The sequence below is a fragment of the Balaenoptera musculus genome, chromosome 1 (genome assembly GCF_009873245.2).
Source record: "Balaenoptera musculus isolate JJ_BM4_2016_0621 chromosome 1, mBalMus1.pri.v3, whole genome shotgun sequence".
Classification (NCBI taxonomy): domain Eukaryota; kingdom Metazoa; phylum Chordata; class Mammalia; order Artiodactyla; family Balaenopteridae; genus Balaenoptera; species Balaenoptera musculus.
Window position 1 is genome coordinate 44211425 of NC_045785.1, and position 27183 is coordinate 44238607.

At 37.5% G+C, this 27183-nt stretch overlaps 1 protein-coding gene across 1 annotated transcript in view; it reads left to right on the plus strand.

The window, feature by feature from the left end:
• The window catches only part of ZYG11A (zyg-11 family member A, cell cycle regulator), a 61576-nt gene that overhangs the window by 13731 nt on the left and 20662 nt on the right, over positions 1–27183 (plus strand). Inside the window, exons 2-4 of the mRNA XM_036824458.1 lie at positions 38–203; positions 12312–13063; positions 26699–26839. Coding sequence (XP_036680353.1) covers positions 38–203; positions 12312–13063; positions 26699–26839 — 1059 coding nt within the window. The remainder of the gene's footprint in view (positions 1–37; positions 204–12311; positions 13064–26698; positions 26840–27183) is intronic.

Here is a 27183-nt window from a genome sequence, read left to right on the forward strand (position 1 = left end):
GTGTTCTAACAAATTTGTTTGGGGGTTTGTTTGCTAGGAGGAGGCATCTCCCTACTCTTTGGTCAACATCTGCCTGAACGTCCTGGTTGCTAACCTGGAGAAATTGTGTTCTGAAAGATCTGATGGAACACTTTGTCTTCCGGAGCATTGGAGTTTCCCTCAGGAGTTAGCTGATCAGTTCGTTGGGGTCATGACTTGGCAAGGTAATGATAAGGCTCCTTTATAGTGTACTTTTATAGCACTTTACTATTTGAAAAGCACTTTCACATATAATTCCTGTTTTGCTCCTCACAACAACCTGGTGAGAAATATAGAAGTTATTCCCATTTTATTTGTGTGGAGGTTGATTCTCCAAATCTTTCTGGGATCCCTTGATGGAAATTGTCTTGCGTCTAGGCTTGCCCTGCTGTTGCTATAGTCTCATCTCCCATTCTTTTCTTTGTGAATATGAACCTTTAAATTTTTTTCCTTTACCTCCTGTTGTAGTGGGGCTTTCAAAGAGCTATGTTTAATTTGTGATGTTACAGTTTTTTCTTAATGAAAATTTTTTTGGGGTAACACATTATTGAGATAAAATTCACACACTGTATAATTCATCCATTTAAAGTATACAATTCAGTTATTTTTTTTAGTATATTCACAGATTCGTGCAGCCATCATCACAGTCAATTTTCATCACCTTAAAAAAAATCTCCTTATCCATCCCACCTTAATTTTAAGCAGTCATAATGTACTTTCTACCTGTATGGATTTGCCTTTTCTGAACATTTAATATAAATGGAATCATTCAACATGTGGCCTCTTGTGTCTGGCTTCTTTCACTCAACATAGTATTGTCAAGGTTCATCCATGTTGTAACATCAATCACTACTGAATTTTTATGGCTGCATAATATTCCACTGTATTGATATACCCCTTTTTGTTCATTTCTCAGTTGAACATTGGGTTGTTTTTACATTTTGGCTATTATAAATAATGCTACTATAAACATTAGTGTACACATTTGTGTGTGGGCATATGTTTTTATTTCTTTTGGGTGTATACCCAGGAGTGGAATTGCTGGATTAAATGGTAGCTCTGTGTTTAACTTTTTGAGAAACTTCCAAACTCTTTTCCAAAGTGGCTGCACCATTTTATGTTCCCACCAGCAGTGTTACAAGAGTTCAAATTTCTCCACATCCTCACCAAAACTTGTTATCTGACTTTCTGATAGCCATCCTGGTGGATGTGAAGTGGCATCTATTGTGATTTTGATTTGCATTTCCCTAGTGGCTAATCATATTGAGCATTTTTTCATGTCCTTGATGGCCATTTGTTTATTCTCTTTGGAGAAGGCTCTATCTAGATTTTTTGCCTATTTCTTATTAGGTTATTTGTCTTTTATTATTGAGTTGTAAGATATGTCCCTCATCAAACATGGTTTTCAGTTATTTTCTCCCATTCTATAGATTGTCTTTTCACTTTGTTGATAGTGTCCTTTTACTCACAAAAGTTTTTAATTTTGATGAAGTCCAATTTATCTTTTGTTGCTTATGCTTTTGGTATCATATCTAAGAATCCATTGCCAAAGCCATTGCGAAGTCCTAAAGATTTTACACCTATATTTTCTTTTAAGAGTTCCATTGCTTTCACTCTTATGTTTAGTACTTTGGTCCATTTGGGAATAATTTTTGGCATGAGGTGTAAGGGTCCAGCTTCATTATTTTGCATGTGGCTATACAGTTGTCCCAGCACTATTTGTTAAAAAGACTGTTCTTTTTGTGTTCAATAGTCTTGGCATCCTTGTTGAAAATCAGTTGACCATAGATGTATGGGTTTATTTTTGTACTCTCAATTCTATTCCATTGATCGATGTGTCTATCCTTACGTCAGTACCAAGTAGCTTGATTACTGTTTGCTTTGTAGTGAGTTTTGAGATTGGTAAGTGTGAGTCTTCCAACTTTGTTCACCTTTTTCAGGATTGTTTTGGTTATTCTGGGTTTCTGATATTTCCATGTGAATTTGAGAATTGACTTGTCAATTTCTACAAACAGTTCAGCTGGGATTTGAATAGGAATTGCATCAAATATGTATAATCAATTTGGGGATTATTGCCATCCTAACAGCATTAAGTCTTTTGATCCATGAATATGATGTCTTTCTATTTATTTAGATTATCTTTAGTGATTTTCACCAATGTTTTACCATCTTAACAATCTGAAATCCTTAAAACATGAGCATGGGAGAGCTTTCTATTTATTTAAAATAGATCTTTAATTTATTTCAACAATGTTTTCTAATTTATGGGTATAAGTTTACATCTTTGTTAAATTTATTTCTAAGTATTTTATTCTTGATGCAGTTACACAATTGCTTTCTTAATTTCATTTTTGGATTGTTCATTTTTAGTGTACAGAAATACAATTGATTTTTTAAAATTAGTTTTAAAATTTTTATTAGGCTGTGCTGTGCGGCATGTAGGATCTTAGTTCCCCAGCCAGGGATCAAACCCGTGCCCCCTGCATTGAAAGCATGGAGTCTTAACCTCTGGACCACCAGGGAAGTCCCTACAATTAATTTTTTATGTTAATCATATACCCTGGAAACTTGCTGAATTAATTTATGCATTCTAATTGTTTAAAGAATTTCTTAGAATTTTCTGTATACAAGATCATGTCATCTGCAAATGGAAATAGTTTTATTTCTTCCTTTCCAATTTGGATGCCTTTTATTTGATTTTCTTGTCCAACTTCCCTAGCTAGAACCTCCAGTACAAAGTTGAAGTACTGAAACATTCACCCTTTTCTTTTCCTGATCTTAGGGGGAAAGCATCTAGTCTTTTACCATTAAGAATGATGTTAGCTTTGGGTTTTTTGTAATTGCCCTTAACAGGCTGAGGAGGTTCCCTTCTATTTTAGTTTGTTGAATGTATTCATCAGGAAGAGAGTGTTAGCTTTTTCTGCATTTGTTGAAATGTTCATGTGGGTTTTGTTTTTTATTCTTTTAATGTGGTATATTACATTAATTTGCTTTTGGATGTTAATCAATCCATGCTTTTCTGGGATAAATCCCACTTGGTCACATTGTATAAATCTTTTTGTATATTACTAGATTCAGTTTGCTGGTAATTTGATGAAGATTTTTGCATCCATAATTTTAAAGGATTTTGGTCTGTGATATTCTGTTCTTGTGATCTCTTTATATGGATTTTTGGCATCAGGATAAAACTGGCCTCAATGAATTGGGAGGTGTTCTCTCTTTTTTGTTAGAGGAGTTTGTGAAGAATTGGTATGTATTCTTCTTTAAATGTTTGGTAGAATTAAACAGTGAGGCCCTCTTGGCCTCTTTCTGTGGATAGTTTTTTGATGATGAATTCAATCTATTTACTTGTTATAGGTCTATTCATATTGTCTGTTTCTTCTTCAGTAGCTTTGGTAGTTTGTGTTATTCTGTGAACTTACCCATTTAATTTAAATTATCTGATTTATCAGCATACAGTCTGTTTATGATATTTTTTTTACAATTCATTTTATTTTTGCAAGGTCAGTAGTTCTGTCCCTTTCAATTCTCATTCTAGAAATTTGACTTCTCTTTTTTTTTGGTCAGTTGAGCTAAGTTTTGTCAATTTTGTTGATCTTTTCAAAAGCCATCTTTTGATTTCATTGATTTTTTTTTTTTACTTTATTTTCTTTTCTGTCCTCCATTTCATTAATTCTCATTATAATTTTTATTATTTCCTTCCTCCTGCTCATTTTGTGTTTGGTTTGCTTTTCTTTTTCCTGTGTCTTAAGGTAGAAATTTAGGTTATTGATTTGAGAGCTTCTTTTTTAAATATATGCAATTAGAGCTATAAATTTCCTTCAAGCACTGCTTTAGCTGCATCCTGTAAGTTTTTGTATGTTGTCTTTATTTTTCATTCATCTCAAATTATTTTCTAATTTTTCCCTTTTGATTTCTTCTTTGACCCACTGGGTTTTAAGGAATATATTGTTTAATTTCCAAATACTTCTGAATTTCAGATTTCTTTGTTATTGATTTTTAAATTCATTTAACTGTACTTTGAGAACATACTTTGTTTTACTTCAGTTTTAAAAAAATTATTGAGATTTGTTTTTTGGCCCAATATATGCTCTATTTTGGAGAATGTTCCAAGTGCATTTGAGAAGACTATATATTCTGCCATTATTGGGTGAGCTGTTCTGTGGATTTGTGTTAGATCTAGTTGGTTTATAATTGTTTTAATCTCCTATTTCATCATCAATCTTTTGTAGTTTTTCTGTATAGAAAATAGTTTTTTAATCCTTTTTGTTATTTATGCTAAATGGTATATACATGTACTTTTTTTTTTTTTTTTTTAACATGTACTTTTAAAATACATTGTTGGGACTTCCCTGGTGGCACGGTGGTTAAGAATCTGCCTGCCAATGCAGGGGACACGGGTTCAAGCCCTGGTCTGGGAAGATCCCACATGCTGCGGAACAACTAAGCCTGTGTGCCACAACTTCTGAGCCCGTGCTCTAGAGCCCATGAGCCACAACTACTTAGCCCGCATGCCACAACTACTGAAGCCTGCGTGCCTAGAGCCTGTGCTCCACAACAAGAGAAGCCACTGCAATGAGAAGCCTGCACACCGCAACGAAGAGCAGCCCCTGGTCGCTGCAACTAGAGAAAGCCCGTGTACAGCAATGAAGACCCAATGCAGCCCCCCCCACCCCAAGAAAAAATGCATTGTTGGATTTGATATGCTAATATTTTGTTGAGGTTTTTTTGTTGTTGTTGAGGATTTTTGCATCTGTGTTCATGAGAGATATTGGTCTATAGTTTTCTTTCATAGTAGCTCTGTGGTTTGTTTTTTATTTTTTTATTTTTTTTATTTATTTGGTTGCACCAGGTCTTAGTTGCGGCAGGCAGGCTCCTTAGTTGTGGCTTGCAAACTCTTAGTTGTGGCTTGCAAACTCTTAGTTGCGGCATGCATGTGGGATCTAGTCCCCTGACCAGGGATTGAACCTGGGCCCCCTGCATTGGGAGTGTGGAGTCTTATCCACTGCTCCAACAGGAAAGTCCCAGGTGCTCTGTGGTTCTGGTGTTAGGGTAATGCTGGCCTCAAAGAATGAGTTAGGAGGTATCCCCTGTGCTACTATGCTCTGAAAGAAATTGTAGAGAACTGGTACAATTTCTTCCTTAAATGTTTGGTAGAATTCACCAGTGAACCCATCCAGGTGCTTTTTGTTTTGGAAGGTTATTAATTATTGATTCAATTTCTTTAATAGATATAGACCCATTCACATTGTCTATTTCTTTTGTGTGAGTTTTGGTAGATTGTGCCTTTCAAGGATTTGGTCCATTTAATTTAGGTTATCAAACTTGTGGGCATAGAGCTGTTCATAGTATTCCTTTCATATCCTTTTTTTTAAAAATTAATAAATTTATTTATTTTTGGCTGCATTGGGTCTTCGTTGCGGTGCATGGGCTTCTCATTGTGGTGGCTTCTCTTGCTGTGGAGCACGGGCTCCAAGAGCACGGGCTTCAGTAGCTGTGGCATGCGGGCTCAGTAGTTGTGGCTCATGGGCTCTAGAGTGCAGGCTCAGTAGTTGTGGCACATGGGCTCAGTAGTTGAGGCACATGGGCCCTAGAGTGCAGGCTCAGTAGTTGTGGTGCACAGGCTTAGCTGCTCCGCGGCATGTGGGATCTTCCCAGACCAGGGCTCGAACCCATGTCCCCTGCATTTGCAGGCGGCTTCTCAACCACTGCACCACCAGGGAAGCCCATCATATCCTTTTAATGTCCATGAGATCTGTAGTGATGTCCTCTCTCTCATTTCTGATATTAGTAATTTGTCTCTTTATTTTAGTCTGGCTAGAGTCTTACTGATTTTTTTTTAAATTAATTAATTAATTAATTTATTTATTTATGGCTGTGTTGGGTCTTCGTTTCTGTGCGAGGGCTTTCTCCAGTTGCGGCAAGTGGGGGCCACTCTTCATCGCGGTGCGCAGGCCTCTCACTATCGCAGCCTCTCCTGTTGCGGAGCACGGGCTCCAGACGCACAGGCTCAGTAGCTGTGGCTCACAGGCCCAGCTACTCCGTGGCATGTGGGATCCTCCCAGACCAGGGCTCGAACCTGTGTCCCCTGCATTGGCAGGCAGATTCTCAACCACTGCGCCACCAGGGAAGCCCGAGTCTTACTGATTTTATTGGTCTTGTCAAAGAACCAGCTTATGGTTTTGTTGATTTTCCTTTATTGATCTGAGGTAACATTGGTTTATAACATTATCAGTTTCACATGTACAGAATATATTTCTACTTCTGTGTAGAAATACGGTGTACCCACCACTAAAAATTTAGTTTCCTCTGTCACCATACAGTTGATCCCCTTTACCTGTATTGCCCTCTCCCCCCAACTTCTTCCTGTCTGATAAACACTACTCTGTTTTTTCTATCTACATGTTTCTTTCTGTTTGGTTTAGTTTTCATATTTTGTTTGTTTATATTCCACATAAAAGTGAAATCATACAGTATTTGTCTTTCTCTCTCTGACTTATTTCACTGAGCATAATACCGTCAAGGTCCATCCATGTTGTCAGAAATGCTAAGATTTCATTTTTTTTAATGGCTGAATAGTATTCCATTGTATATATTCCACATCTTCTTTATCCATTCATCTGTTGATGGGCACTTAGGTTGTTTCCATATCTTTGTTATTGTAAACAATGCTGCAATGACCATAGGGGTACATGTATCTTTTTGAATTAATGTTTTTGTATTCTTTGGATAACTACCCAGAAGTGGGATAACTAGATTATATAGCAGTTCTATTTGTAATTTTGTGGGACTCTCCATACTGTTTTCCATAGTGACTGCACCAATCTACATTCCCACTAACAGTGTATGAGGGTTCCCACATCCTTGCCAGTACTTATTTCTTGCCATTTTGATAATAGGGTTTTTTTGGTCCATCATTCATCCTCTTTATTTATTTATTTTTTTAATTTTCAAATTTGTATACAAGTTTTAAAGGTTATAGTCCATTTACAGTTATTACAGAATATTGGCTATATTTACTGTGTTGTACAGTACATCTTTGTAGCCTTTTTTACACCAGTAGTTTGTACTTCCCAGTCCCTTACCTCTATTATTGCCCACATACACACACTGGTAATCACTAGTTTGTTCTCTATATCTGTGTGTCTTTTTCTTTTCTGTTATATTCACTAGTTTGTTGTATTTTTTTTAGGTTCCACATATAAGTGATATCATACAGTATTTGTCTTTCTTTGTCTGACTGATTTCACTTAGCATCATGCTTTCTGAATCCATCCATGTTGCTGCAAATGGGCAAATTTTGTTCTCTTTTATGGCTGAGTAGTATTCCATTTTATATAAATATAAATATATAAAATATATAAATATAAAAATTATATATAAAAATGTAATATATAAATATAAATGTTATATATATATATATATATATATACACACACACACACACACATACATATACACACCTTCTTTATCCATTCATCTTTACGTATGTTCCTGTTGCCATTTTCTTAATTATTTTGGGTTTGTTTTTGTAGGTCTTTTTCTCTTGTGTTTCCCGCCTAGAGAAGTTCCTTTAACATTTGTTGTAAGGCTGGTATCCATTCATCTGTTGATGGACACTTCGGTTGCTTCCATATCTTTTTTTTTTTTTTTAATTTTATTTATTTATTTTTGGCTGTGTTGGGTGTTCGTTGCTGCGCACGGGCTTTCTCTGGTTGCATAGAGCAGGAGCTACTCTTTGTTGCAGTGCACGGGCTTCCCATTGTGGTGGCTTCTCTTGTTGCGGAGCACAGGCTCTAGGCGTGTGGGCTTCAGTAGTTGTGGCTCGTGGGCTCTAGAGTGCAGGCTCAGTCGTTGTGGTGCACGGGCTTAGTTGCTCCACAGCACGTGAGATCTTCCCGGACCAGACCTCGAACCCCTGTCCCCTGCATTGGCGGGCGGATTCTTCACCACTGCGCCACCAGGGAAGCCCTGCTTCTGTGTCTTGATAGTTGTAAATAATGCTGCTGTGAACACTGGGATGTATGTATCTTTTCAGATTAGTGTTTTCATTTTTTCTTCGGATATATACCCAGGAGTGGAATTGCTGGTCATATGGTAGTTCAGTTTTTTTGAGAAACATCCATGATGTTTTCCACAGTAGCTGTACCAATTTACATTCCCACCCAACAGCGTATGAGGGTTCCCTTTTCTCCACATTCTCGCCAACATTTGTTATTTGTGTTCTTTTTGATGATGGCCATTCTGACAGGTATGAAGTGACATCTCATTGTGGTTTTGATTTGCATTTCCCTGGTGATTAGGGATGTTGAGCATCTTTTCATGTGCCTGTTGGGCATATGCATGTCTTTGGAGAAATGTCTTTTCAGGTCTTTGCCCATTTTTAAATTGAGTTGTTTGTTTTTTTGATATTGAGTTGTATGAGCTGTTTATATGTGCATTGTGGATGGATGTTTTATTGGTTGTAGATTGAAGGGGAGAGACCACAGTAGTGTTTCACTCTGCCATGTTGCTGATGTTACTCCCTCTGCTCTAATTCTTATTTCTTTTCTTCTGCTTACTTTGAATTTAATTTGTTCTTCTTTTTCTAGTTTCCTAAAATGGGAACTTAGATTATTGATTTTAGATCTTTCTTTTCTAATATATGCATTCAGGGCTATAACTTTCCCTCTAAGCACCGCCTTTGCTGCATCCCATAGATTTTGATAAGTTGTGTTTTCATTTTCATTTAATTCAAAATATTTTTCAGTTTCTCTTCAGATTTTTTCTTTGACTCATGTTATTTGCAAGTGTGTTGTTTAATCTCCATGCGTTTTGGGATTTTCCAGTTATTTTCTTTTTTCTTAAAGAAACTGGTCATTTGTTTTGTAAAGTGTCCTACAATCTGGACTTTACCATTGTTTGACTGCAGTGATTTGACATGTTTCTCTGATCCTTGTAATTCCTATAAATTGGAAATTAGAGGTAGAGGCTTGATCAGATTCAGGTTTGATGTTTGGTAGTGCCCTATACTTCTTAAGGGTGTTAATAAAGTCTGATTGCCTGGTTAGTTTTCACTTTTGGTGGCCATAGATGATTGTTACCTTCCTAGATTTATTAAATCATCAGGGGTTCTTGTATGTATGACTTAATGTTTATTACTCTCAACTTTCCTGGTTTAGAGTACTTTGTTTTTCTGTTTTTTTATTTTATCCTTGATTACTATTCCACAATTTCATTTGTATGCCTCTGTTTCTCTGAATATACATTAAATGTTTTATGTTCCTCAAGTTTCTGTCTTGGGTACCCTTCTCACTTTGTACACTACCTGGGTAATTTTGTTTGGTTTAGCTACCACTTCTACTTGAACTTCCCAGAGTTTCCAGTGCAGGTCTTTATTCTAAGCTCCAGACCACATATCCAGGATGCCTCTTACATATCTTATAACTCTTCTCTGGGCTGCTGAATCATCATATTCTTTTAGTTTTCTTCTACCTCAGTGGCTGCTGCTTATCTGTCTGCTCGTCTAGCTTCCCTTGAAGGGTAGTACAGAAAGGGTAAGAGTTCTGGCTTTGGTGCCAGACTATTTGGGTTTGCCACCATTTCCATGGGCCAGTTACTTAAGTTTCTTATGCCTCATCTCATCTGTAAAGTATGACTAATAATAATACATACTTCGTTGGGTTTTATGAGGATTCAGGGAGTTAGTATATCTAAAATGTTCAGAACATTCAAAAACTGTTAGTTATTATCATGGCTATTATTCCTCATTCTGCTATTTGATCTTAAATATAGATGCTTTTTGGTACTTGATCCTTGTTCCTTTTCTTCTTACATTCTCATGTCATCCATTCCCATGGTTTTAAATACTGTCTCTATGCTGATTAATTCCAAATGTTTATGCTTCAGTCTTTTAGATTTAAAATATGTAGAACTGAGAAGACCTCAGCTGATCTTATGGGAAGTCCTGAAGGTGGAATAACTACTCAGATCTGTGTTGCATTAGGGCGTGAGGGCTGGATCTTTATACCTCCCAACACAGTCTTGGGCTATGGGTTTCCATGGGAAAGTGGTATGACCATGGGTGAAGCAGTTCTTTTCAGCTGATGCAGTCCCCATAGATGAGGGCTGTCAGTTGGTGGCTTTCCCAGCAGCTCAAGTAGTAAGTCCTTTATCTCTAAATGTGATCTGGTGTCACATCACAGCATCTGCTACACTGCCATTTCCTCCCATCTCAAAATCTTCCTAGTTGTTCAGTGACTTAGGAGTCATTTTTCATTCTCCTCCCTCTACCCTTGATTCTGTTGACACATTTTCTGTCTTCAAAATACATATCTCAAACGTTCTTTTCCTCCTAGCCCCTGTCATTGACACCTTTCTCTTACTTCTCCCCTGGTCTCCCAAGTGGTTTCCTTACCTCCAATTCTGCCCCTCGCCAAGCTCTGCCACACAGCAGAGAGCAGTCCTCTCATACCTTAATCAGATCTGTCTACACCTCTGCCACTCTTTAAAGGCTTCTCCTTGTACTTAGGATAAAATGCCAATTATTTACCCTGGCCTGCAAGGTCTGACTCTTGCCTCTGTCTCTGACCTGTCAGATGCTGGTATCCCCTTCACCAGCTGTGCTTCAGCCACACTGGTTTTCTCTCATTTCACAGAAAAAGCCAAGCTGTTTCCCATATCAGGTCTTTAGCTCCTCGTGTCTGGAATGACAGCTGCCTTTGCTTTTCATATCCTTTTGGTCTCAGCTTAAATGTCGCCTCCTCATACCTCACCAAGAGACAGAAAATTCTTGTCCTCCTCCTCCTTTTCCCCACCCCTATATTATATTCTTGTTTGTTTCCTTTAGAACACTTAATAATACATTTTTAATGTTAGTAGTATTCTGCTTGTTTTATATTCTTTTGTATCTGTGTTCTCCTTCTAGGATGTACATAAACCCCAAGATGGCAGGAGCTATGTCTGTCTCATTCACCATTCTCAGCATGTAGCATAGCACTTTGCATACCTTGAGCACTTGATATTTGTTGAATAAATGTAATAAGTTCCTTCTCAAAGCCTTGAATATTGGGGTTTCCTTTTTCCTATCTTAGTAGCATAGCCCAACTCAAACTGGGAACTTGTGAATCATCTTATACACCTTTTTCCTCAGTTCTTTCCCCTAGTCCATTCAGCTACCGTGTTCTGTCAGTTTAAACTTTCATTTCTCATCATTAAAATCATTAATAATCTCTTGCCCCATCTCACTCCCATCAAATACCATCCTAATTCTTTTACATTATCACATAATTGGTCTTTCTAAAAATATAATTATGACCATTCATTTTTTTTTTTGCTTAAAAATTTTGAGTTGTTCATTATTGTTTATAGGGTAAATGTCTGAGTTTCCTAGCTTTGTTTACAGGCCCCATCTGCGTTTTACCTCCCTCTCCACTTTCATTTCCAGCCATGCTTCCCCTTGTACACTATGGGCCAGTAGCACTGATCTACTTAGGGTCAGTCTGAAAAATCTGTTGTTCTGTGCCTCCATGTCTTTGGCATGTTCTTCCACCCTTCACCTTCACCCTGGGAAACTGATATTCCGTCTTAAAAACCTTCCCCGATGTTAATCTCATTTGTATTAATTCGATACCTGGTATGAATCACCATTGGATATAATACATTATTATAATAATTTATTTGCCTGACATGCTTCCTAGACTGAATTCTTTATGGTCACAGGTGTCTAATTACCTTGTGTGCCTATTACTTAACATGGGATCTCACACATAGAAGATGCTTAGTAAATCGTTTCTAAATGAAATCTAGTATAACCCACTCATTTTACAGATGAGGAAAATGAGGCCTAGATAGGTAAGTGACTTACCAAAGGCCACGCACTAATTTGGTTAAAAGTAATCATTAGTGCTATTTTCATATTATATACCCTATACTTACCTACCTCTTTTATTTTGTTCTTTTTTTCTGTGCACAAGGTTGCTGTGGTTAAAACTGTGGGCTCTGGAGTCACACTGGTTTTGATTCTTGATTCTGCCACACATTTTGACCTTGAGCAAGTTACTTAACCTCTTTAAGCTTGAGTTTCCTCGGCTATAAGATGGTAATAATCATAGTTCCTTTATGGTGTTATTGTAAGAGTAAATGAGATAATTTGAGTAAAGGGTTTAGAACAGTGCTTGGCACAGAGTAAGCAGTGAATGTAGGTCATTATTGTTGTTATTATTAGCATCTGTCAAAGTTCTTTGGCCACAACACCTCCTGGAAAAGGCATGAGATTTAGTTGTTATTACAAGCTGGTTCTGGTTCTCTTATAGGCAAGCTGACTGATAGAACAGCAAGCATTTTCCGAGGCAACCAAATGAAACTGAAGCTGGTCAATATTCAAAAAGCTAAAATATCTACAGCTGCATTCATAAAAGCCTTCTGCCATCACAAACTCATTGAACTGGATGCTACTGCAGTACACACTGACCTCTCAATTCCAGACATCCTAAGTGGACTCTGCAGCAATAGCTGGATCCAGCAAAACCTCCGATGTCTCCTGTTGGACTCAACAAGCATCCCTCAAGATTCAAGACTGCTGTTCTTTGGTCAGCTCACTGGTCTTCGCATCTTAAGTGTTTTCAGTGTTTGTTTTCATAGTGAAGACCTGGCTAATGTTTCTCAGTTACCCAGACTGGAAAGCTTGGATATCTCTAATACTCTGGTCACTAACATCTCTGCACTCCTTACCTGTAAGGATCGACTCAGATCTCTCACAATGCACTATCTAAAATGCCTGACCATGACCAAACCACAGATTCTCGCAGTCATTAGAGAACTTAAATGTCTGCTTCACCTTGATATTTCTGATCACAGGCAATTCAAGTCAGATCTAGCTTTTCATTTGCTACAGCAGAAGGATATTCTGCCTAACATTGTGTCACTGGACATTTCTGGGGGCAGTTGCATCACTGATGAAGCTGTAGAACTGTTTATACAGCAGCGGCCTGCGATGCAATTTGTGGGACTGTTGGCTACGGATGCTGGTTATTCTGAATTCTTTTCTACAACGCAAGACTTGAGGGTTTGTTCTTTACTGAAATAAGTTTGTTTCATTTGTTCAAAACATTTTTAAGTTTTTGTTGTGTATCAGAATCTGTACTAGGCATTAGGGTTACAAAGACAGATTAAAAAATTCTTAAGGAGCTTAATTAAGAATTATTGCGTAGCTACTGTGTGGTAGGTTGTGAAAATATAACCTTAAACAAGATACAGTCCTAGCCTCCACGTCTTCTAGTCTGGTTTGATAATGATAAGCAGAGCCATTTATACATTACCTCTTATGTGCCAGATGTCATGCACATTGTTTTCTACTTTAACCCTCCCGTTTTATGGATGAGGAAATGGAAGCTCAGGGAGGTTAAACTACTTGTCCACAGTCATAGAAGTATTAAATGATGGAGCTGGGACTTGTATCCTGGTCTTTGTGACTCTAAAACTAGTGTTTTCACCTCTGGTAACAGCTAAATATAATGAATAAGGCAGGTGATCAATATGCCTAACACCATTTTTGGTGAAGGTATGACAAAAAGCAATTTTTAAAAGAGTCTTAAGAAAAAAATATTGAATACTGCTGGAATATGTTTATAGCCTCTTATGGTGCTGTTTTTAAAGCAGCATATATTTGAATATTTATGTCCTAGAATATTTCTCTTTTAAAACAGTGGCTTTCTACCTCAGTTGTACATTGTAAACACTTTGGAAGCTTTAAAATACACTGATGCTTGTGTCCCATTCCCCAGAGATTCTGATTTAATTGGTCTGGGACTTGTTCTGGGCATCAAGATTTTGAAAGCTTGCACGTAATTCTAGTGTGCAGCCAAGGTTCAGAACCACCACTTTAAAAGAACCCTTTTAAAAAAATAATTTATACCTTATGTAATTTTTCCGAGGGTGAGAGAGAAAAGTGATTTACAGTCATTAGCTTTCACAATTTTATTCTTTTGATTTGAAAATAGCAATTGTTGTATTTTAAAGTCCTTTTAATTTTCTGGCTTGTTAATGAAGGTGGAAGCCATCAGTTACATCATTAGGCTACAAAGAGAGAGATAATTTGAACTTTCAGATTAAATGTGTATAGTAGAGAATTGTTTACCATGAATGAACACTTAAGCCAGTTTCAGATTAATGGCATTTAGTGTCACAATGATCAAAAGACCACAGTGATTAAAAAAAAAAGATTTTAACACATCAACTCCTGATATATACAGTAATATTGGACAAGTGCTAGAATATTCTGTAGACAGATTATGCATGTAGTTAAGATACTGTCAAAGTGGGTACACCAAAAGAAAATGAGAGAAGTTTTCTTTCAGTAAACTTTATCTGGTATACATGTAAGTTTAGTTTATTTTGAAAATTTTAAATTATGCATTATATACAGTGTTGGATATTGTGGGGATGGAGAGGAGAGACCATAATCTTCCTAGTACTAAGAAACTCTAAAGATCTTAATCTAGACTTACGTGGAGTGTAAGGTATGGTAAGTTTAAAAGGTGTGTTTCAGAAAATCTTATATTTAAGAGAAATATGTATTGCTCGAATCAGATGCAAAATATACTAAGTATTTTTGTTGTTTGGGTTAATCAAAAGTTTGCTTAAATTAAAATGGATAAAATTAAGTGTTAGTGAAAACTAACAGAACAAGTATGTGTAATTTCCTGCACCCAATGTTAGAGTGGGCAACGTGTACTTAATTGCTTTAAAATGGGTGGAAAGGGCACCCGCCATTAGTATTAAAAGCCATGTAACATTCTCATTTGCTAAGAAATCCTTGTTGATCCACTGGTGGGGCGTAGCAAGAATCCCTTTTGAGGATTTTTTTTTTTTTTTTTTTTTTTTTAAGATTTCTTCTCTATTCTTTTTTTTTTTATTTTAATTTTATTTATTTATTTATTTATGGCTGTGTTGGGTCTTCGTTTCTGTGCGAGGGTTTTCTCCAGTTGCGGCAAGCGGGGGCCACTCTTCATCGCGCTGCGCGGGCCTCTCACTATCGTGACCTCTCTTGTTGCGGAGCACAGGCTCCAGACGCGCAGGCTCAGTAATTGTGGTTCATGGGCCTAGTTGCTCCGTGGCATGTGGGATCTTCCCAGACCAGGGCTCGAACCCGTGTCCCCTGCATTGGCAGGCAGATACTCAACCACTGCACCACCAGGGAAACCCTTGAGGATTGTTTTGTAATGACATCTATAAGAAGCCCTGGAGAGAGAGGGTGATGCAACAGCTATCTGGTCTTCTGCTTAGCCTTACTATGGCTTATCCTTTGTTTCTCTTTCAGTTCTTACATCTGGATGATCACAAAACTTTAAAAAATTTTAGAATATATCCAGTGTTTAGATTCTTAATAATGTATAGGTCATTGAGCAGTTGATCTATGTATAGTACTTGCAAAATTATTTTGAAATAATTTTTAACTTTGCAGATCACTAACTTTAAACATTTTTCCAAATTTGTTTTTTCATATTTTATCTCTACATGCACGTGTACACACATGTGCACACACACACACACAGTTTTTTTCTTGAGGGTAGGCTGCATACATCATGCCCCTCTGCCCCTTAACATACTTTAGTTTGTATATCCTAGAGTAAGGATAGTCTCTTGGTCTCTTCCAAGAGCAAGGATAGTCTCAAGGATGACCACAGTGCAGCTGTCAAATTTCAGGAAATTTAGCATTGATGCAATACTTTTATATAGTCTACTATATATATTATCCCAGTAATGCCCTTTATAAAATATTTTTCCTTTTAGTCCAGGATTATTTTTGCATTCAGTTGTCATATTTCTTTATAATTTAAACTAGAAGAGTTCCTTAGTCCTTCCTGTCCTTTGTTACATTGATATTTTTGAAGAATACAGACCAGCACTGATTTGTTGGCTTTTTTGAAGAATACTCCTCATTTTGGGTTAGTCTGATGCTTCCTCATAATTATATTCAGGTTCTTCCATCTCTGCCCGGAATGCCACATAAGGGATGTTGTGTCCTTCTCAAGTGTATTACAACGTGAAGCACACAGTGCCCCTCATTAGTGAAGTTACTTTTCATCACTTGGTCAAAGTATTGTTCAGGTACTAGGTAAAATATCCAGGTGCAGATAAAATATTATCTATATACTGTTGTATTGTTTCTACACTACATAGGTAATACTATTCCTCTTGAAACTAATAAGCAATATATAAGATATTAGAAGACTATGCCAATATCCTGGTCCTCATCAAACTTTCTGATCTAGATATAGCATCATTGATGTTTCTTACCTGACCCAATCTTCACTGCAGTGGTTGCAAAGTGGTGATTTTCCAACTCCAGCTCTCCTTTCTACATTTAGCAAGTCTAACGTATCCTCAATGTGGACTCATTGATTCCTGATGTTTTCAATGATTTATAATTCATTACTCTTCTTAATTATTTTGATGCTCAATTTGTCACAGGTTGGCCAATGAGAGCTCCCATGTCAGTTTTTACATGCCCCCATTTTTGTTGTTGTTATTATTTTGAGTACTTCTTTAGTTTCTGGCAAACTAAGATGTTCTAGGCTTCTTATACTTCTCTGTTTTTGGCCTTGGAATTAGACATTTCTCCCAGAAGCCCTGGTTCCTTTTAGGAGGAAACCAATATCTGAGTACTAGATGTGTTTTTAAGCCCTTTCAGCAAACAGAGCCAAGAAATAGATGAAGTAAGTTTAAAAGTGATATTTCCAAATGACCATCCTCATACTGTTCTTTGCCCTTCCACATTCTGTATTTGTATCTCTCTTTTCCACAGTGAGAACTTTGGCTCTCAAAAGCATCAGCACATTTGCTTAATCCTACAACACATATAAAGTAGTTTCAGAGTTGCTACACCTATACTACTTGTTTTTTTCTTTTACATTATTTATTTATTTATTTGGTTGTGCCGGGTCTTAGTTGCAGCAGGAGGGCTCCTTAGTTGCGGGTCTTCGGCTCCTTAGTTGTGGAATGCGAACTCTTAGTTGCGGCATGCATGTGGGATCTAGTTCCCTGGCCAGGGATTGAACCCGGGCCCCCTGCATTGGAGCACGGAGTCTTAAACACTGCACCACCAGGGAAGTCCCACACCTATACTACTTTGAAACACAAACCTACTAAAAAAAGTTGAAGATATGTTTGCAGTTCTTTCTTTTCCCTCTTGACTGAGAGTATAGTCAAAGTACTAAGCACATATATTTAGGTTTTTAAATTTCCTCTTCTTACACAATAGGTAGCATAGTATATGTACTCTGCACTTTGCTTTTTTTACTAAGCAGTATGTCTTGGAAATCACCCTGTGTCAGTTCATGTTCCCATTTTTTGGGAGGGGATGGTAAAATACATATAACATAAAATTTATCATTTTAATCTTTTTTAAGTGTATAGTTTCAGTGGTTTTACATACATTCATAATTTTGTTCAACCGTCACCACCATTCATCTTCATAGCTCTTTTCATCTTGTAAGGATGAAATTCTATACCCATTAAACACTAACTCCCATTACCCCTTCTCCCGGGACCCTGGCAACTCCCATTCTACTTTTTGTCTCTGTGATTTTGACTATTCTAACTACCTCATGTAAGTGGAATCATACAGTACTTGTCTTTTTGTGACTGGCTCGTTTCACTTTGCATAGTGTCCTCAGGGTTCATCCATGTTGTGGCATACTGCCTTTTTCAGGTTGAATAACATCCATTATGTGTATACCACATTTTGCTTGTCTGTTTATCATCGATGTACACGTGGGTTGCTTCCATGTTTTGGCTGTGTTGGTAATCGTGAATAATGTTGTTACAAGCATAGGTATACAGATATCTCTTCGAGACCCTGCCTTTCTTTTTTTTTGCCGTGCCATACAGCTTGAGGGATCTCAGTTCCAGGGATTGAACCTGGGCCACAGCAGTGAAAGCCCGGAATCCTAACCACTAGGCCACCAGGGAACTCCCAAGACCCTGCTTTTAATTCTTTTGGTATATACCCTGAAGTGGAATTGCTAGATCTTATGGTAATTCTATTAATTTTTTGAGGAACTGCCATACTGTTTTCTACAGCAGCTGTACAATTTTACATTCCCACTAACAGTGCACAAATGTTCCATTTTCTTCACATACCTACCAACATATTATTTTCTGTTTTTTAATTTTTAATTTTTAATTTTTTAAAGGTCAGCAGAGACATTAAAAAAATTTTTTTAAACATCTTTATTGGAGTATAATTGCTTTACAATCATGTGTTAGTTTCTGCTGTATAACAAAGTGAATCAGCTATACGTATACATATATCCCCATATCCTCTTCCTCTTGCATCTCCCTCCCACCCTCCCTATCCCACCCCTCTAGGTGGACACAAAGCACCGAGCTGATCTCCCTGTGCTATGCGGCTGCTTCCCACTAGCTATCTATTTTACATTTGGTAGTATATATATGTCCATGCCACTCTCTCACTTCATCCCAGCGTACCCTTCCCCCTCCCCGTGTCCTCAAGTCCATTCTCTACATCTGTGTCTTTATTCCTGTCCTGCCCCTAGGTTCTCCAGACCCTTTTTTTTTTTTTTTAGATTCCATATATATGTGTTAGCATACAGTATTTGTTTTTCTCTTTCTGACTTACCTCACTCAGTATGACAGACTTTGGTCCATCCACCTCACTACAAATAACTCAATTTTGTTTCTTTTTATGGCTGAGTAATATTGCATTGTATATATGTGCCACATCTTTTTTATCCATTCATCTGTCGATGGACACTTAGGTTGCTTCCATGTCCTGGCTATTGTAAGTAGCAGCAGAGACTTTAAAAAAATTTTTTTTAAATTTATTTTTGGCTGGGTTGGGTCTTTGTTGCTGCACACGGGCTTTCTCTCTATTTGTGGCAAGCGGGGGGCTACTATTTGTTGCGGTGCACAGGCTTCTCATTGCGGTGGCTTCTCTTGTTGCGGAGCACGGGCTCTAGACGTGTGGGCTTCAGTATTTGCAGCATGCGGGCTCAGTAGTTGTGGCACGTGGTCCCTAGAGTGTGTGGGCTTCAGTAGTTGTGGTGTGTGGGCTCAGTAGTTGTGGCACAACTACTCAGTAGTGTGGGCTCTAGGGCACACAGGCTTCAGTAGTTGTGGCTCGCGGGCTCTAGAGCGCAGGCTCAGTAGTTTTGGCGCACGGGCTTAGTTGCTCCATGGCTCGTGGGATCTTCTGAGACCAGGGATCAAACCCATGTCCCCTGCATTGGCAGGTGGATTCTTAACCACTGGGCCACCAGGGAAATCCCTGATTTAAAATTTTTTAGTAGTAGCCATACTAATGGATGTGAGGTCGTATCTCATTGAAGTTTTTTTTTTCTTTTTACAGGGATAACCCTTTTAATTTTTATTTTATTTATTTTTTTGGCTGTACTGTGCGGCATGTGGCATTTTAATTCCCTGACCAGGGATCGAACCGACACTCCTTGCATTGGAAGCACGGAGTCTTAACCACTGGGCCGCCAGAGAAATCCCTTGAAGTTTTGATTTGCATTTCCATACTGATCAGTGATATTGGGCATCTTTTATAAGGAGCTTATTGACCACTGGTATGTCTTTGAAGAAACGTCTGATGAAGTCCTTTGCCAACTTATAAATCAGGTTGCTTGGGGTTTTTGTTGTTGTTGAGTTATAGGAGTTCTCTGTGTAGTCTGGATATTAATTCCTTATGATATATGATTTTCAAATATTTTCTCCCATTCTCTGGGTTGTCTTTTTTCATGAAGTTCAGTTTATCTGCATTTCTTTTGTTGCTTGTTCCTTTGGTGTCATATCCAAGAAATCACTGCCAAGCCTAATATTGTGAAGATTTTGCCCCATGTTTCCTTGTAAGAGTTTTATAGTTTTAGGTCATAAATTTAAGTCTTTGATCCATTTTGAGTTGATTTTTTTTATTGTAAGATTTTTTAAAATTATAAATTTAAAAAAATTTTTTGGCTGCATTGGGTCTTTGTTGCTGCATGTGGGCTTTCTCTAGTTGCGGCGAGCGGAGGCTACTCTTCATTGCGGTGCATGGGCTTCTCATTGAGGTGACTTCTCTTGTTGCGGAGCACGGGCTCTAGGTGTGCGGGCTTCAATAGTTGTGGCACGTGGGCTCAGTAGTTGTGGTGCATGGGCTTAGTTGCTCCACGACACGTGGGATCTTCCTGGACCAGGGCTCGAACCCATGTCCCCTGCGTTGGCAAGCAGATTTTTAACCACTGGGCCACCAGGGAAGTCCCTGAGTTAATTTTTTTAATATGGTGTTAAGTAAGGTTTCACAACTTCATTCTTTTACATGTGGATATTTAATTTTCTCAGCACAATTTCTTGAAAAGACTGTCCTTTCCCCCACTGAACTGTCTTAGCATCCTTGTGAAAAATCATCTGACCATGTATGCAAGGGATTACTTTAGGGCTTTCTACTTTATTCTTTTGGTCTCTATGTCCGTCTTTATGCCAGTGCCACACTGTTTTGATTATTGTAGCTTTGTAGTAAGTTTTGAAATCAGGATGTGTGACTCCCTTGGGATTCAATATAAATTTAGGAGGTGTTTTTGTATTTCTGCAAAAAAGATCGTTGGGAGTTTGGTAGGGATTACATGAATGTGTAGATCACTTTGGGTAGTACATCTTTTTTTTTTAATATATAAATTTATTTTATTTTTGGCTGCGTTGGGTCTTCATTGCTGCGAGCAGGCTTTCTCTAGTTGTGGCGAGTGGGCTTCTCGTTGCAGTGGCTTCTCTTGTTGCGGAGCATGGGCTCTAGAGTGCAGGCTCAGTAATTGTGGCGCATGGGCTTAGTTGCTCCACGGCATGTGGGATCTTCCTGGACCAGGGCTCGAACCCATGTCCCCTGCATTGGCAGGTGGATTCTTAACCACTGTGCCACCAGGGAAACGCGGTATGGGTAGGCGGGGGTAGTGGTGGGGTAGGTAAATCTTAAGTCTTCTAATCCATGATCATGGATGTGTTTCCATTATTTATGTCCTCTTTAATTTCTCTCAGCAGTGTTTTGTAGTTTTCAATTATACAAGTCTTTCATTTCCTTGGTAATTCTGAAGTACTTTATTGTATTATTGTAAATAGAATTGTTTTCATAATTTCCTTTTCAGATTGTTCATTACTATTGTATAGAAGTGCAACTGATTTTTGTGTGTATCCTGCAACTTTGCTGGATTCATTTATTAGCTCTAACAGATAGGGTTTTTGTTTTTTGTTTTTTGTTGGAATCTTCAGGGTTTTCTACATATAAGATCATACAGTCTGCAAATAGGTTATTTTACTTCTTCCTTTTCAATTCGGATGCCTTTTATTTCTTTTTTTTTTTTGCCTAATTGCTCTGCCTAGAACTTCCAGTACTATGTTCAGTAGAAGGTGTGTTAAGTGGGCATCCTTATCTTGTTCCTGGTCTTAAAAGCTTTCAGTCTCTCACCATTGAGTATGATGTTCACTGTAGGTTTTTTATATATGGCTTTTATTAAGTTGAGGTAACTTCCTTTTCTTCTATTCCAAGTTTGTTGAGTGTTTTTGCCATGAAAGGGTGTTGAATTTTGTCAAATGCTTTTTCTGCATTAAATAAGATGATCATGTGGTTTTTACCCCTTCATTCTGTTAATGTGGTATATTACATTGATTTTTAATATACCATGGTATGTTAAACCATCCTTGCATTCTGGGAATAAATCCCACTTGGTCATGATTTATAATTCTTTTATTATGCTGCTGAATTTAGTTTGGCTGTATTTTGCTGAGGATTTTTGAGTCTCTGTTCATAACGAGTATTAATCTCTAGTTTCCTTTTCTTGTAGCATCTTTGGCTTTGATATCAGGGTAATGCTGGCCTCGTAGAATGAGTTAGGAAGTGTTCCCTCTCCAGTTGTTTGTTTGTTTAATACATATTTATTTATTTATTTTGGCTGTGTCGGGTCTTAGTTACGGCACGTGGGATCTTCTTTGTGGCATGTGTAGTTGCGGCATGTGAACTCTTAGTTGCAGCATGCATGTGGGATCTAGTTCCCTGACCAGGTCGAACCCGGGCCCCCCTGCATGGGAGCATGGAGCCCTACCCACTGGACCACCAGGGAAGTCCCTCCAGTTGTAAACCTTGAAAGGATGGCATTATTCTTCCTTAGGTACTTGGTAGAATTTACTAGTGAACCCATCAGACTAGGGCTTTTCTTTGTTGGGAGATTTTTGATTATTGATCCAATTTCCTATTTAAGTTTTCTGTGCTTCATGATTTACTCTTGTTAGGTCTTGTGTATCTAGAAATTTGCCCATTTCATCTAGATTATTCAGTTTATTGGGGTGTAATTGTTCATAATACTCTTCTTATAATTCTGGTTTTTTTTTCTGTTGAATTGAATTGAATTTTTCTGTCTTCATTTTCATTTCAGGTTTAGTATTTTGAGTCCTTTCTTTTTTTCTTAGTCTCTGTTTTTTTCCTAGTCCATCCATTTGTCAATTTTGTTGATCTGTTCAAAGAACCAACTTTTGGTTTCATCAATTTTCTTACTATTTTTCTATTCTCTGTTTCGTTGCTCTCTGTTTTAATAATTATTATTTCCAGCCTTCTGCCAGCTTTGGGTTTAGTTTGTTTGATCCATTTACATTTGAAGTAATTACTGATTTAGGAGTGACTTCGGTTATTTTGCTCTTTGGTTTCTATATGCTTTATAGCTTTTTGTCCCTTATTTCCTACATACTGTTTTTCTTGTTCAACTGACTTTTTTAGTTTTCTTTTTTTTGGTGGTTTAAACATCTCTGACATTTCCTTTTTTGTATATTCCATAGCTGTTTTCTTTGTGGTTACCATGGGGGTTATAGTAACATACTAAAGTTTAAAACACTCTAATTTGAATTTATACCAGCTTAATTTCAATTAAATACAAGAACTCTGTTCCTTTACATCTCTGTCCCCACCCCTTTTAATTGATGATGTTCCCAAATTACATCATTATACATTGTCTGCCCCAAAGCACAAAATAATAATTCTTTTTAATGTAGTCATCTCTTATGTAGAAAACAAAATTTGGAGTTATAAACCAAAGTTATAATAACACTAGCTTTTAGATTAATAATTGTTTTTTAAAAGATGTATTAGTTTCTTAAATCATGTAGAAAACAAAAAAGTGTAGTTACAGACCATTTAAGAAATATCTCTAGCTTTTGTAATTGCAATGTATTTACCCTTTATTGAGATTTTATTTCTTCATATGGCTTCTTGTTACTGTCTGGTGTTCCTTCATTTCACCCTGCAGGACTTCCTTGAGCATTTTTCATTGGGCAAGTTTAGTGGTAATGAATTTCCTCAGCTTTTCTTTATATGGAAATGTCTTGGCTTCATCCTCACTTTTGAAGCACAGTTTTGCTGGGTATAGGATTCTTGGTTGACAGTTTTTTTTCTTTTAACACTTTGAACATACCAGCCTACTGTCTTCTGGCTTCCAAAGTTTCTGATGAGAAATCTGCAGAAAATCTTACTGAGGATCCTTCGTATGTGATGATTTGCTTCTCTCTTGCTGCTTCTAAGATTCTTTGTCTTTGGCCTTTGAAAGTTTGATTATAATGTGTCTTACTGTGAGTCTTCTTGAGTTTCTTGGATGTTTATATTCATGTCTTTCATCAGATTTGGGAAGTTTGCAGCCATATTTTTCCAAATATTCTCTGCTACTTTAACTCTCTTCTTCTAAGACTCCTGCAGTGTGTATGTTGATCTGCTTAATGGTATCCCACAGGTTCTTTAGGCTCTGTTCCCTTGTTTTCAGTCTTTTTGCTTTCTGTTCCTCTAACACAATTTCCATTGTCCTATCTGCAAGTTTGTTGATTCTTTCATCTGCCTTGAATCCCTCTAGGGAATTTTTATTTCAGTTATTGTACTTTTCAGCTCCAGAATTCTTTTGATTCCTTGTAGGTTTTTTACCTCTGTTGAGTTTTCTCTTTCGTTCTTTTTCTTGACTTTATCTACATTTTCCTTTAGTTCTTTGAATATCTTTAAGTTGGTTGTTTTGAAGTCTTGCTTAAGTAGCGCTGCTGTCGGTTCTTTTACAGGGACAGTGTCTTTTCCTTTTAATTAATTAAATTTTATTTTATTTTTGGCTGTGTTGGGTCTTTGTTGCTGTGCGCGGGCTTTCTCTAGTTGCGGCGAGTGGGGGCTATTCTTTGTTGCAGTGTGCGTGCTTCTCATTGTGGTGGCTTCTTGTTGTGGAGCACAGGCTCTAGGCTTGTGGGCTTCAGTAGTTGTGGCACATGGGCTCAGTAGTTGTGGCTTGTGGGCTCTAGAGCGCAGGCTCAGTAGTTGTGGCACATGGGCTTATTTGCTCCACGGCATGTGGGATCTTCCCGGACCAGGGATCGAACCCATGTCCCCTGCATTGGCAGGTGGATTCTTAACCACTGCGCCACCAGGGAAGCCCCAGGGACTGTGTCTTTTGATTTTTCTTCTTTTTCCTTTTGAATGGACTATGCTTTCCTATTTTTTAATATGCTTTATGATTTGTTTTTGTTGTTGAAAACTGGACATTTGAAACTAATAATATGGCAACTCTGGAAATCAGGTTTTTTTCCTTTCCTGGGTTTGTGTTTTGTTGTTATTGCTTTTGTATTTTGAGTCTGTGTTGAGGATCAGTCTGAAGTATAAACTTTAAGGTCTTTTTAGGTCTTTTTTGAGCCTTTTCCTGGGCATGTGCAGTCACTTTGGAATTTTCTCTGTATATGCAGTTGTTTTGAATGTCATAGTCATTAATGTCTCCTAAAAGGAGAAAAAGAAAACAATGAAGGGGCAGCCCTTTAAATCCCCTGGAAGTCACTTTAGCTGGTGGGAGAGGGGCTTTGAACAATTGGTGGGGCGGGGGTGCAACAACAGTGGCTGCCCACCTCTTTGTACCTGTTATCAGAAGCAGCAAGCAGTGATCAGAGTACAGATCCCTGATATTTGGAGGGCAGGGTCCTTTTTCCCACATGGGCTCTCACAAGCTAAGTGCAGGGAGCTCTAGGAGCATGTGCTGGTGGCTGGGGGGTGGGTTGGGCCATGGACAGCTGTTATTGTGGTAAGAGCTGAAATTGATGGAATTGAACCACAATTTACTGTCCAGACTTCCTCTAGAAGTTGCAAGCATGGATATAAACTCTTTTGTTTACCTTTTTTTTCCCTTATTTCTTGAAAATGCTTGTCCACTGTTACATTGCTTTGTGTGTTGCTTGTTAAGTCTGATGACAATCTAATTCTCTAATTTGTTTGATCTTTTTATGTGAAGGCCCTGAAGATTTTTTTCTTTATCTTTAAATTCAATCCTTATATTTTGCTATGTCTCAGACTTGATCTGGGTCAGTTTTCCCCGGTAGCTGGTGGATTATTTCAGTGTATTGATTTAGGTCTTTTTTTTATTTCTGGGAAGTTTTTCTTGGTAGTAGTTTTAAATATTAGTTCATTTCTTCCCCAGGAACTTCAAGTATATGTGTGTTGGATCTTCTTTATTTTTTTCTATATAAACACTCAATCTTAGATTCCTTTTTACTTCTTCTTTCTTAAAATTTCTTTCTCTTGTTTATTTCTTGCATTTCTTCTCCTTACTAAATATTTATTCAACTCTACTCTTCCTTGGGTACTTTGTAACTTAATTTTTATGTTTGATATGATTTTGTCTTTTTCCTGAGTTGAATCATCCCTTGTTTCATCTTTCTGTTGAAGGTATTTTTTCACATCCTAACATGCTGATTAAGAAGATTTAACTCAGTTTAAAGTGCTGTGTTACAGTTTTCTTCTGATTTGTTGTTGGTTTATGGGAAGAATTTTTCTCAGCTGAAATGTGTAGATTTGCTTTTTTAAAAATTTCTTACAGTAGCTTTTTATGGAATTGGTTTGAATCTTTTTATTTATTGGCATTTAATTGACAGGGTTCCTAATTCAAAAGCACTCTTCTGTCAGTTTAATGATGTGATGTTTCTTCAATGGGTGATGCGACTACTGGTCATGGTGGAGTGGAGAAGAGGTTGTTTTTCTTTTCATTTTGTAGGATCCTGAATTTTACCCCTTTATTTTCTTCTTTTTCTTCACCACCCAGGAATGCTGAAAACTGCATAATATCTAGTTTTATCTACATTCTTTGTTGATTTGATGGTTTGGATATGGAGGATACCATTATCCTCCAGACCCAAAGTCTATATATAGACTTTCTGAAATTATTACTTCAGTGGTAGCAAGGAAGAATTATATTAATATTAATTAATTAATTCTATAACCGGTCAACTCCTTTTTCATCTTAGTTATTTTATGTGGTCTTTTCCCTGTCTTTTATTGTCTAATTCATTCTATATGAGTACTTAGAAGATGTACATTCATGGTTATTTATTGGTTGTTTAAGAATTTACATGCTAGCTAGTATTCAGTTGCAGTCTCAACTGTAATGTAGTTGTAGGGAGATGGTATTTGAATCTGGCCCCACCACTTAACTGGTTTGTTACATTTAACAATGTACATCACCTCTCTGGACCCACCATGTAGAGGTGAGGTTGAGGAGAACTTTTACCTACTAGAATTATGATTGAATGAGATCAAGATTGTAAAGCTCTTAAAACATTTAAGTGAAAATCTGTTGTTTCAAACACTTGACACGCTCTAAAAGCCTGTGCTTGAAGGTGAATGGTGAAACCTATTGGTAACATCCTTGTTTTCCAGGTTGCCGGAGGAGCCAATATGAGTCAGATTTCAGAAGCACTGAGCCGATACAGGAATAGGTCATGTTTTATGAAGGAAGCCCTCTACAGGCTCTTCACAGAGACATTTTCAATGCAAGTAGCCATGCCTGCTATTTTAAAGGTAACTGCACCTCAGAAATGTAGTTTTTATTACTACTTATTATTTGGTTCAATTAAAGTTGTTCATCAAACACAATGAATACGGTTAACTTACATGCCTCATTCTATTGTGAGTCAAAGTGCCCTCACAGATAGAGGAGAATGGTGTTAGGCTTAAACTGCTAGAGCATCTCTTGTTTTGAGCATCTGAATCAATTTGAATCATTTAAATTTTTGAATTTGGTCTGAGCAGGGGATTCCAGAAGCATTGAACTATTTTGCCTAAAACAGGACTTAATCTTTAAACATGAATTCACTTTGCCTAAACATTGTTTTATTTGTTTACCCTTTAAAATCTAAGATACG